This window comes from Emydura macquarii, unplaced genomic scaffold, assembly GCF_026122565.2.
Source record: "Emydura macquarii macquarii isolate MOO-44397 ecotype Brisbane River unplaced genomic scaffold, CSIRO-AGI_Emac_v2 contig_3122, whole genome shotgun sequence".
Lineage (NCBI taxonomy): Eukaryota > Metazoa > Chordata > Testudines > Chelidae > Emydura > Emydura macquarii.
In genome coordinates, this window is record NW_027133259.1 from 1,785,886 (window position 1) to 1,799,521 (window position 13,636).

Sequence of the window (13,636 nt, forward strand, 5' to 3'; positions counted from 1 at the left end):
GGCCTTTTAGGACGGGTGGGAATATTTCTGTAAGTTATGAGAAAGGTGTCCCTTTTCTGAACCAGCCATTCCCTACTATATGCCCATGGAGCAGGATTTCCTCAGTTCTCTCATACTTTTGGAGGCCATTACGACTGGCGCAATTAAGAACCATGGCAGGGCTTCAGCAGTTTCACAACTTCAACTAGATTGTTGGCCTGTAATTGTCTTGCTTATTATTTGCCTCAAGAAGGCTTAAAAAAAAAAAAGGCAACTCAGAAATGGCCCAGAGGAAATGCAGAGCAGTGATTCAGCCTGCCATAGCCCAATGTTTTTTCCCAGCAAGAGATTAATTTTGGGAAAGCAGCTGCATTTGTGCATCGAAGCACAGCACAAGTGTTGTGTGTAGCATAGATGAGGGCTCACTAACCCCAAGGGCATGTGAACATTATAAACGGTCTGCCACAGCCCGGCAGTAGCACTGACAACACAAGGGGGCTGTCATTCTTCAGAGGGAAAAGAGGGCACAAATCTCCGGCTGTACTAGTGATTTACAACTAGCCACTGGGGAGAGAAGCGTAACACCCATCTGCTCCAGAGACCGAAGGCTTGAATACAGACAACATTTGTTGTGTAACTCCCCAACACAACATAACTTTGCAGTCTTATCCGAGGAGCTAATAGCATTTTATAAACACAGATTTTCACAGTACTCCCGTGAGACTGGTGAATATCATCCCCATTTTTACAAATGAGGCAACAACAGAGAAAGCGACTTGCTCAAGACCACCTGATGTGGAAGAACTGGACTAGAATTCCAGAGTCCTGCTGTAGCTAATTCGACACTAGTCACTAAGCTACACCGCCTCTTCTTGTTCGACTCATGAGGGGATTGGGAAGGGAATTCCTCTGCTGAGTTTTAAAAGCTCACTACTGTCCCCACCCTTAGCATCTCTTTCCAAGCCCACTTCTTTGGCATGGTAGTAGGGGGTTCTTTTAAAATTAATAGGCAGATTTTATATTGTACTATGTTCTTGTAGTATGTACTACAAACACAGACATGCTTAATGTCAAGACTGGATATCTTCCTGAACAGATATGCACTAGCTCAGCCAGAAGTTATAAACTTGAGTCAGTTGAAATTCTATGGCTTGTGTTAGGCGGGAGTCCTAACTATGTGATCATAACCACCTCCTCTTGCTGTAAAATCTATTAACTCTAAGCACAAGTGGTCCCCTGGAAGAGAGGAAGCATGGCCCAATGGTTAGGGCAGTAGCCTAGGACTTGGGAGCTTTGGGTCAATTCCCTGCTTCACCACACACATCCTGTGTGGGCTTGGGCAAGTCACTTAGCCTCTCTAGGCCTCAGTTCCCCATCTGTACAATGGGGATAACAGCATTGCCCTACCTCACAGTAGTCTTGTGAGGATACATACATTAAGCATTGCGAGGTGATCCAAAATTATGGTGATATGGGTGTGGGGGAGAGAACAGATAAGTACCTGAGAGAGATGGATACAGACTGTCGTGGAAGTCAACAGCATGGCTTGATGTCAATACAATTCGTTATGTGCTTTAAAATAAGCATATGCATTAGTGTGTGCAAAATCTGGGCCTGTATCATTAGAGAGTTAAATTATATTCTGACATTTACTGGAAGCCAAGCCTAAGTCAGCTGCTACATTTCATCCCCTTCTCCCCCACAATGAAACAAAACTGAATTTTTCCACTCTCAGTTTTATTATAAAAATCAACATCTTATTTGTTACAACTCAGTTTATAGTAATAATTGAAAAGGGATTTTTGTACAAGGTTTATATATAGCTTACAAGTAAAGCACTTTATTTTACAAAAAAGAGTTAGTGAATGAGTGGATAGGGTTGACCAAATGTTGGCCATTATAATATAAATACATCCTTGCAAAGCACCATCGTACCAAAGTTGATGAACAAGAGACACCAGCTGGCTTTAAGACAATGACAAAACAATGATTAAAGCTTACAAAAAAGGATAAAAACAAATACAAATAAAAAGATAAATCTGAAAGCAGCACCAGATCCTTCACTTGCAAACAAGGCTAGTTCATCTTAAGCCTGGTGATATCCTCTTTACCAAAAACTCTTTCATTTTCCCTTACTGACTCTTAACTGTTTGGCTTAAGGCTACAGAGGACTTCATGAGTCCTTCTCAGCTTTCTTCATTTAAAAGATGGGGAAGGGTGCGCAGGACAGCTCTTCAATAATCCCATCATGCCAGTGTACTTTACTAAAATAACTTCTGGACTGCCCCCTGTGTAACTTGGGAGTTGGATTTCCCAGCTCTAATTAATTTTGTTTAGCATCACTTAGAATCCATCAGGGTCGTCTTCTCTTATTTAAAAATTACTGAAGAAATTTGCCCAACATTCTACAATTTCCAATAGCATTTTGACCCATTATTGCTAAAAAAAGTTGGAATGTTTTGTGTCTGCCTTATTTATACCTGGTAGCTTCAAGAACTATTCCTAATTCATTTTCTGTATGCATACTCCACATTACAAATAAATTGAGGCTTACATTTCAAGTGACATACCCCCCCAAAGCAAGAAAATCCCAGGTTTCTGCAAGTTGCTTTGGACAATAATTTAAAAATTACTTTCGCATTCAATAATCAGTAACACATTTACCAATTTTTTCTGTTAGAAGTAACAGGTAATCCACTACTTTTGCATGATTTGTGCAGAGAACAAAGATTCTGCCTGTAACTAAACCATGTGATAAGGGAAGTAATTGATTACTTTTTACAGTGAAATTTTTCAACTGCAACAACTGACCTGGGAATTTCACAGTTATAGCATTTCCCTCTAGAATGGTGTCACTTAAAATTCATTCAGGGAATGTCTATCAAGCCAGTAAGACTGGAAATAATTGGAATATTTGCCTTTCAAAAAAATTTTGGATAGATTGGGCACATTCACGAGATCAGGGAAAAAAGGCCATAAACCAGAACTCAGTTTGGGTGTGTAATTCATGCAATGGATCACTGATAGAATGGTAGGAGGGGTGACATACAACTTGGAGACCAGATCATCAGCAAAGCCCAACAATGCAAGCAAGAAATGGGATGTTCTCCATTCCCCTTCATGTGCTAGCATTGGAAGTAGTGTCTGCCGGAACCAAACAGCTTAAGGTTCACTTTCATTTATCAGTAAGCTAGGTCTAAAACAGACTGATTTTTGTGTATCTGTAAAATACACAGAAAATTCTTCCAAATTTGCATTAATTATCAAACTCCTGATACTATGTCACATAATGTAATTTTTCCTTTATATTATCAAGAGCATAAGTTTTTTGTGGATATGTAGCAAATGTTCTGTAGTGTGTTTTGCAGATTTAATGAAGTCTAGGTAATATGCCATTACCTCTTTGCAGAGAGGTAGGGCGAGTGTTCTGGATTTTTTTTTTTTTTTTTTTTGGCGGAAGTGGGAGAGGAGAAAATTATTGGCTGTGTCCATCAGGTATCTTCCCATTAGCAGAGCTCAGTGAGTGTGTACAAACACAGGCAGAGTTATGTTGGAGACTTACAGCACAGGAAGTTGTAAGGTACAGGTCCCACAGCAAATCCGATCCTTTGGTATAAATTGGTCCAAATGCAAATTTTGTATTACAAAATTTCATTTAAGGCCTTACTAAACGAATGTACGTAGGCAGCTTGGCTGAATTTTGGAATCATGGAGACTAGAATTTTAAGATTTTAAAATGACATCATTAGGAAACAGAATTGAAACGTTCCATCAATGTAGTTCTTTGCATATAAATCTCCTGGTCTATAAAAATATGAAAAACCCATGCATGTTCTTTTAATGTGCAATAAAATATGGTAGGTATACATTTAGAGAGCCACATTCTGTTCCAGAGGGGTAGCCGTGTTAGTCTGTATTCAGCAAAAACAATCAGAGTCCTGTAGCACCTTAAAGACTAACAAATTCCTGCGGGCATAAGCTTTCGTGGGCTGCAGCCCACTTTGTCAGATGCATTCTGTTTGTTTCACTACGCAATTCATACATGCAGAGCTCCAGATATAATGTGGTGACCAGTACGTACACCAGGGGAAACCCGCACCCATGTTTATTGAAATGTGCTATGTGGTTTTTAAAAAGCAACACCGCCTCCACTCCCTCCAATTCAACAGATGAATTTATTTCCATGTGCAGATATTCAGCGACAGACATTCTGATGCATATGTATGGATAAACTCCACACATGCTACACTTGAGGAAAGTGCCCCACTGCATACCGTTCTGATTCAGGAAGGTACTTAAAAGGGCTTAATTTTAAGCATGCGTGTCAAGAGGACTACTTACATGCACGCTTCACTTTCAGCATGCTGACTGGAAGCCAATGTGCAATGGACTGTTAATATTAAAACCTCATTTTCTCAGTCAATTTCAAAGTAGCAAAGCGCATGCTCCACATGTGGGATAGAGAGAGCACAAGCCTGTCTGGTTTGATGGGAAAGGACGAGAGACTGTTCAGTCTCTATGTCAAATCAGTCCTTGGCTTATCCACCAGGAATGTGCCAACAAGGATGCTAGTGGCTGTGATGTTTTTGTATTATGGACATCTACTTAGTGGGAACTTCCCAGCTCATCAACTTAAGATTTCCACTTTAGATTTATGTAAAATATCTATGCTTGCAAGTGTAGGTCTCAACTTTCGCACCAAACAAAGTCTTTAGTAAATCAGACTAGGACAGCAGCCCACCTCTCCAAGTGGTGGTCTTCATCACCTGACAGTCTCCCCCCCTCCCTCCGTCCTTAAAATAATAGAAGCGGCATCTTTTATTTAAGTACATGCTGCACACAGTGAGATATGCAGTTCAAATATATTAGATCAAATTCTGTATTTTTATTCCCTTCCCCTCCCACCTGCCACTACTGATTTCAATGGCACTGAATATGGGGCTGAGTACAAATTGTGGGCATTAATGTTCAAAGGCAGAGAGCTAATTCTTCTCAAACAAATCCCTCCAGTAAGTAGTCAAGTTTAACAAGTATACTTGATCTGTACAAAGTCCTTGTAAAATGTTAATCTCAAAGAGACAGTCTGACTCTCCCAGAAAGAGGATACCACAGCTTAAGTTGAACCACCTCAGAGTTTTTCAAACAAACAGAAATTGGCACACTGAAGCATTTTGCAAGTAGAGACCATTGACATCGCAGTACAAGCACTTGGACTGAGATATAACAATGCAATATTCTTCTGAGTTCATTAGTGCAAGTTTCCACATGTGAACCCCACACGGAATGCTGCACATTTAAAATGTAAACAATGCAGAAGTCTCAATTCTGATCAGCACCCCAGCCTCTGCTCACCCTCTCCCGCTCTTCATATAAATGGATTGGATTTTCCTTTATAGCTCACAATAACTTCAACACCCATCCTACTGGGGACCACAACCACATTTCTTCACTAACAGGAAGAGAAAGGAATAGCTACCAAAATTCTTAGGTACCTAGAATAAAGCTCAAGGTATCAATCAGCTGGGTTAACGTTTATACAAAAGTTAGTTCACTTGACTATTCCAATAGTCCGAGGACAATTCAGAATTTTTAAAAAAATACTTTGCTTGAAAGCTTCCTCGGGTATCTTCAATTATTAGAAAGGTAACTTTACTCCAGCTAGAATTCCAAACTTCATGGTTTCCCTTAGAGCTGAAACCAAGAGAGGCTCTGACAGACATGAAATGCAGCCTGGGCAAGAATCATTCATAACTTCCTGAAAAGTATGGGATTTAAAACTAGAACCTTTCCAGCCTGCATCTCTTCGTAGAAACTGACTGAGAAACCTGTAACAGAGCAGTAAGCCTGTCTGGCACCTATTACTACACCCATGTTGAGTTCCAGTACTTCAATACAGGAGTCCCTCAGTCTCCTTTGTGATGAGAGGTAAGATTTAGGGTCTGGGTCTTTGGAGGTGCTCCTGCAACTCTCATTAAAAGTCAATGAGAACAAGCAGATTTGTAACACCTCCCAAGGTCAGATCCATTGCGTGTTCCACCAGTTCAAGGCTGCTGAACTCTCACAGCACTGGGGTCAGCAAGAATGAGTAAGTTACCCTTCAGCTGATGAAACTCTGCTTTATAATGAATGCATACTATCCCTTTCCAATTGCCACGGGAGCTAAATAAGGAGATACAAAAATACAGGATGCGAATATAAAATGATTTGGTTAAGAATATCTTAGAATCTGACATTCACAGTGGTTAATACTAAAGTATTAAATGCATGCCAGGCAAAAGAGGAGGTATGTAGAAATCATACTGAGAAGACCGGCTTACCTAATGTAAGCACAGCATGAACAGTTAATACAGTTGGGGAAACATTTCTAATGATCAAAATTCCATTTCTTACAGATTGTGTCCCATCCTCCCAGTGACCACGTTTAAATGCTTCCTTATTATATATAAAAATGATTTGTATACTGTGATATTAACTATACACTGAAAGTATTGCAAGGATACAGGATTCATTTACAGTAAAACTAGCAATTTGTGGTTAAATTTATAGTTTATAAATATGTTGTCTATATTATATGTGGTATAAAAATATTTGACAGTTTGTGGGCACTAAATCAAAACAATTTTTAAGGGGTTAAAATCATTCAGGTATATGCGTATTACCCTTGTCAATTACATGAGAATTGGGCTGACCTGGTATAAAAGGGAATTCTGCAGTAGCAGCAGAATGAAGAAACCCAAGACAACATGGCACTTGCAACAGAAGGCTCATAGAAAATGTAGAGGATAAATTTTCATTAGCCCAATTCTAGGAGTACTTTAAACAAGGAAATTTGATTTAACAAAAGGGCTCTGGGGGAAAAGCAGAAAATGCCTGGGTGGAAAAGCAAAAAAATAAAGAGATTTTTAAAAGTGTACCCAACAAAATTATTGAACTTCCAGCAATGGAGAAAGTTTTAAAACGGGAGAGTGATGCAAATGCAGGCAAAAAAACAATACATTTTAATTTTTAAAAAAGTGTGAGACAATATATCCTAATATTTCATTACATTTGTTCACACACACACACACACACACACACACACACACACACACACACACACACACACACTGAAATATTAGAAGATATATATTCACTACTATGATTGCTGTATTCCTGCAGAAAACAAAGCCCTTTGTGTATGGTTAGTATCTATCCTGACTATGTTTTCTTCAAGTTTAACTTTCACTGCTGGCCCTCCATAGTTAATGCAGAGGTTATTTGGCTACTTCCAAGTATCTATGGTATGCTGCTCTGAGACGGACTTCTTTTTTCTTATTTTTAAAACTTTTTTGGTATTGGCGAACCCCGTACTTTACCTCACTGGACAGTGAAGCATCCTGGTCCTTCTGCTGTCTCATATGCTTGGTCACTTCACTGGATTAAGGCATGTTTTTTTGTTCCATTTGCAAAAATAAAAATTTTGTACAAATTTCTATTTTTTTTTTTATACAAAAATTTCTTCTTATGGCACAAGCAGCAGATGCTGTTTAAGAAAATATATAAATATCCTTTTTTTCTTCTGTACAAATATCTCCAGTATTCCCCACTCCATTTCATAACTTTTAACTGTACACTGTCCGGCTTCATCCCTCTCCGATTGCTCCCTCCCCCTTCCTTGATATGGACAATTTGTATTTACACTTTTGTACTGGAGGCAGCTAAGGAAGGGGGGGGCCCCCCTCATGAGGAGTCTGTGCAGGGGGATGGCGGCGGTGGGTACAGGTGATGAGAATAGCTCCGTTCCGTGTACGGGGAGGGCGGACAGCTTTCATAGTTCTCCTCCGCCGAGAGGTACTGGCTACGTGGCGTCGGTGGAGGGGGCACGGGCTCGGAGTCATAGTTCAAGTCACTGGTGTAGCCCTTAGCCACTGCTGTCGTGACCCGCCGGCTGGGGGCGTAGTCGCTGTCACAAACGTCCGTGCTGCAGGGCGTGGTGGGAGGTGCAAAATGCCGATAGCTGTATGGCCTGTAGCTACGTAAGGAAATTCACAGGAAAGATGTCAGCGCGTAAAGAGAAGCTATAAGCCAAAGTCTCAGCTAACAGGAGACAGGTCAGCTGTATTGCCTCATGAAGGGAACACTAATTAACAGAGCTGTGATTTTTCAGTTTGTTGGCAGCTCCAAAACGGGACCATAAAACCCCCCTAAACCCGTGTGGGGACAACCACCCCAAAAGTTTTCAGGATGTTTATAAAGTTGGAAACTAATTCATTTCATGCCAAATGAAATGTTTCATTTCAATTTCGGGCATCTTCACCTTTTTTTTTTTTTAATAAAGCAAAGCAAAGGAAATGGAAAGCTAAATTAACAAGGGGACTCACGTGCCATTCACAAAACCAAGGAGGGGGGCTTGGTGATGGAGGTACAGATGGGGATGCCCCCGCTTAAGCCCAATAGCCCAGTGGTTAGGGCAGTCACCTGGGATGTGGAAGAGCCAGATTCCAAACCCTGCTCTATCCGAACAAAGCCGGGAAGACGTGTCTACCCGATTAACAGGGGGAAAAACAATCAAAGACCCCCCTTCGTGAGACTGAGGCAAGAAAATCCAAACCATCGAACACAAATATGGATTCAGAGGTGAATTGGATGATATCCATAACATCACCAGGGAGGCCTTGAAACAGCTTATGGGCCTACAACTGCATCTACAGAATGTTACTCTGCAGACGCCATACACGAGACAGAGGGTAGAACTGTCAATATGACTGAAGTTAAACGTCTTTATAACTGTTACAGGATCAGGGGCTTCGATTGTAAACCCTTTAGTGCAAGGACTGCCTTTTATTCTATGTTTGGACGGCACCTTGTACAATGAGGCTTTGATCCTGATTACTGGCACAATAGCATCAATTACCTGTAGGATCTATGAGTGGAAGGACTGTTTGAAGAGTAACCAAATTCCATGGTGTAATGTGAACGTTCAGTAGCTGGCGACGGCGGAGGGTTCAAAATCTTTAAAAATAAAAAAGGCATCTTTTTAAACAGCCACAACATAATTAAAGAGAAAGAAAAATTAAATACAGCCATAATGATATTCCTACCCAATATTCAAGAAAACGCTAGTTTGTAGTTTACACCTTTCCTTTTTGTTAAGGCTAACTTTGTTAGACCTGCACCTAGACGAAGCCACATCCTCTTCCCCAGCATAAATTCTTCTCCGTAATCTTCTCAACATCCTGAAACCTTGCTTGTATTCATTTCCATCTAGGCTATTACTAAGCTTTCCTCCTAAGGAGCTGACCACTGTTGCTATTTTGAAGCACTCAGTGCTGAAAAATAAACTCAAACCAGGTAATTCAATGCTAGATTGTCATTAGGTACCCTGCTGTCCTAGGCAAACTGGCTAATGACTGTCCCTACCAGCTTTCAGTCACCAGACACTCTGCTGTTTCCAGTCTTTGTATTTTGCTGCCCCTCATTCTCTATGAGGCTGAATAGGTTCTGGCTCTCATAGGAAGGAGGATATTTCAACTGTGGTGAAATAAAGATGCAAGGGGGAGTAGGTTATGAGGCCTCTGACATCATGGTGAGCAGTTCAAATTCAGCCCACATTGACAACAATCCAATTTATCATCACCGGATGGCTGTTTCGTGGGTTATACGTCAAGTAGTTGGCAGTATCAGTTGATAATGGAGGACAAGATTACTTAGAACACAAGGACACAGACTGTCTTTCAGTTCTCTGTCTGTACTGCTGCTAAGACAGTGAGGTCGGTCCTGGTCCATGACAACAGCTCCTAGGCGCTATGCTAATATAAATAACGTTTAATAGCGTGAAAGCCACCAGTGCAATTGGAACTCCTGCAAGGGTTATGGACAGTAGACTCCCCTTTAGTGATGATCCCGCCATGGGAAACTGGAGGTGCTAATCAGTGGGGTCAAGTAGGAGAAGTTTCCTCTGCCTGTGCTGTATCTGTTCTATGGTTTGGGGATTTTACAGTCTCTAGGATGATCAGTCCAACACCTTTCACAAATATTAAATCCTCTTCCTAACCTTTTTTTTTTTTTAGTTAGCAAGACATGCCTCTGCACACACGCACGCACGCACGCACGCACGCACGCACGCACTTCCTTCAAATTCACTCACTCCGTATTCAACCAAACAGATTTGTTAGGCTAGAAATCTAAAACGAAACCCTTCACTTGCTTAAAAAGCTAAGCCCAGACCTGCACTGCGACTTGACTGAAAGATATCCAGGCATGAAAGAGTGACTTACTGGAGGGAAGTAAGTGCCCTTGGTACTTGAAGAACTACTGGAGGATGCCCCTGTGACATGGGCTCTGTCGTATGGAGGCCCGCTACTTCCACCCATAATGCTGAGGGAGCTGATCACAGATTTACCACGAGACATTCCTAGAGAAGAAGACAGACACTGTGCATATCAATCTTCAAATCTTTAAAGCAAAAATGATGAAGGGCTGGGGCTAAGGCTAAAACATCTCCACACGATACAGGCAATATAAACAGAACTCAAAAATAAAGCTGTCTGCATTAAACAATCCTCGTCTGGTTGGAAAAGCGAAATGAAGTTATTTGGTGGATAAACGTGCCGGCTTAACGTACTAGCCACTGAACCTAGGAACCTGGCATGGGGCTGCACAAAAGTGCGTGCAAAGAGAAACAGATTCTTTTCACTTGAATGGCTGTGAAAGGCTGGAGAGAGAAGGCGCTCCAGCACTGTTTTTATGCTCAAGAATAAAACATTAAACTGATTCTGCCTGGCTCATGCGTGCAAGAGAGAAGAGGTTTTGTTCTTTTTCGCACAGTGAGTTTTTGCAACCAAGTGGAAGGAGCCTGGTAGGGAGGCCTGGCAGAAGGGGAAGAGCCATGTGAATGCATTCCAGACTACAGAAAAATTTGGCTTCAAGCCTCTTTTATGAAAAGCAGCTTATCACGGGAAGGCAAAAGGGGCCAATGCACTGATATAACCCCATAACTGGTTCCCAAAAAGCATCTCTGGGCACCTGTGTGTTCCAACTGTATCAGAATAAAGCAGCAAAAATATGGATTTTATTAAAAAGACTTGGCACTGACTAATGAAAGCTCATTATTTGTAAAGAAACAGATCCAGGAGTCACGCACATTAATTGAGACTATATGCACTTTTGTGACCTAGCCTTAGTTTCTTATCTCATCGGATAGATAAGGTTACAACTTACGGGTGCTGTTTGCATGATGTTGTTTAAGAGGATTTAGAGAAGTGAGGCCACAATTACTCCTGGTCATTAAAGATCTTGGTCATTAAAGACCTCCAAAAGCATACATTTTAGGACATTTGTCCCTGAGCTGGGGCAATTCCTAATCAATGTAAGTGACTACATTCCATCTACATTCCTGTTGACTTAATTCTCTCTTTTTATTTTCTGAGCCTACACTGCTGTTGCCATTGTACCGGGCCCAGGAGAGGATGAATTTCAGTAGTAAAAGAAGTGATCCCTAGGTATGTGTATATATTATTACTTGTAGTTCTGCTGTTTGTGGATGGCACTGTTATAAATCAAACAATTGAGTAATAAAATGCAGAGTCAATCTGTCTTCCAAGGGCAGGTGAATTATGTACCTGGTGCAAACATCTACTGAGCTGGGGAGTATGCACAGGAGCTTGCATCATAACTACACAGTGTCAGTTAGGGGTAGGATAAGGAATCTAACGTAGTTTTAAAATGCTTATATATCTTGTTACTTACCCGGGAGAGACCCTGACAGAGAGCTTGGGTGAGGCACGTAACCAAGTGGTACAGAGGCTGGCCCATGCACCACGTAGTCATTAGTCATTGTTTCCCCATCTCCCTTCATGCGTGGGCACAGCACCCTCTGGCAGATAAAGTACATTGCTCCAACCACAAAAACGGTGAGAATCACTCCAATGATGGAGCCTATAGTATTGTTGGCTTGTGGTGCTGGCTCCTCCGTTGTGTCTAAATGGGGAGAGGAAAATCAGATTCTGTAACTTTCTTGTTAGGGCCAATAACTTCAGATGCAATAAGAGTAGCTAGCATTCACGCCCCTTCCCCAAAAGAAAAACTGGAAGCCTATGCTACTAAACTTCCAAGCCACTTACAACAGCCTTGTAACTAAACATGCAGCATGAAAAAACAGCCACCAGGGACTAGGATGACATTTTGACCTGCAATTAAAGACAGCTACTTTTCACATTTGAGCTAAGTAGCATATGAACCTAGGGCAAAAGCCAGTGTTCTAATTAATACCATCAACTCCCCCTCCTCCTCCTGTTGTCTAGGGGTTTATTATTCGGGGCCCAGCATTCAAACTGATAACAATTCAAGTGCACTTCAAATAGATGACGACAGCTATATCTGATCATGTCCTAAACGTATCATCTCTGCGAGGCGGTTATTACAAGCCCATCAGCAGTCAACCATGCATGCCATTCCCAAAGGCACTGAACTGTAAGTCATGATATTTCTCGGAACAATGGACAACAACCTGACTATGCCTTGAGAATCTGGGAAGACAAGCAGATATCAAAGCATTTACCTATTCTATTCAGTGTCTTCTATCGCACCCATCTCCATGGGATCTAAGTGCTTACTCTTCAACCCACATACCCTTATTCCCTCAAGTCTGCATCAACCCTTTAGCCAACCTCTTTGACTCCCATATCTAATGAATCTACAGAGATGAGAAAATAAGACCCTGTCCACATTGGAAGCAGAACAGAACTAGCCACAACCGTATCCCAGTGAATACACTGACCTAACTTCCTTCCCCATTACAAACAATAGAGATCATATGAAATGGGCTCCGGTCAGTGTAACATGCTGTACGTGCATGTTTTTGATCGTGCCTTCTGAAGTCTGGCCCATAGGGAAGATAATGCACCTACTATTACTGCCAGCCAAGGAAGATCTCACTTGGCTCTGAAATAGATTTAAGTAAATTTAGGAGCGAAAGAACTAGGTGTCAATTCTGGGTTCACATTTGTGTTTTTTATTCATTAATCACGTCTGTTATGTGCTGTACATCAATTTGTTACAACAGGTGAGATTCCCCATCTAACATTTCTAATAACGTAACAATGTCGTCAGTGAACTTTAAGACTGTAATCTATTCTGTTTGGCCTGTAGCTTTTTTTTTCTAGGGCCATGGAGGCTTTCAAGGCAGGCAGGCACAAGGGATATTATGTTCCATAAACCATAATCTGCAACTATAAACCAAGTAGAGGATTACATCAGCTTTAGGCACAAAGGAAACTTTTTAGCATATTTCTATGCGCAGAGACAGACACTCTTTTACGGTTCTTAAAGTATCTCTTGTGAATTCTGTGGCTGAGAGAACCATGAAGCAGAGCAGAATGGATACGACAGCCTCAGGATATTGAAGAGATTCTTATAGTGCAAAAGAGTGCTTCCATCCATGCATACAAACATATTATAAAGCAAGATTTATAATGTAGGGGGCAGAATTTTTTTAAACTGTTTTGAATCTGAGATACTCATCAGAATAACAGATTTTTTCACTCCAAAAAGAGCTACATGCTCTTTGCACTCTAACGATCCTCATGCGTTAATTATTGGGCAATAGGTGAGGCAGGAGCACCCAACTTAAAATTAATGCATGTGGCTTTAATAGTGGGTTGTGAGAGCGAAGCCTAAC

At 41.2% G+C, this 13,636-nt stretch overlaps 1 protein-coding gene across 1 annotated transcript in view; it reads right to left on the bottom strand.

The window, feature by feature from the left end:
- Window positions 1-1,708: 1,708 nt before the first annotated feature.
- LRP6 (LDL receptor related protein 6) overlaps window positions 1,709-13,636 on the bottom strand; it is a 154,683-nt gene continuing 142,755 nt past the window's right edge. The window contains exons 20-23 of the mRNA XM_067531046.1: window positions 11,707-11,937; window positions 10,236-10,372; window positions 8,873-8,970; window positions 1,709-7,990 (exon numbers count right to left, since the gene is read on the bottom strand). Of these exons, the coding sequence (XP_067387147.1) occupies window positions 7,699-7,990; window positions 8,873-8,970; window positions 10,236-10,372; window positions 11,707-11,937 (758 nt within the window). The 3' untranslated portion in view covers window positions 1,709-7,698. The remainder of the gene's footprint in view (window positions 7,991-8,872; window positions 8,971-10,235; window positions 10,373-11,706; window positions 11,938-13,636) is intronic.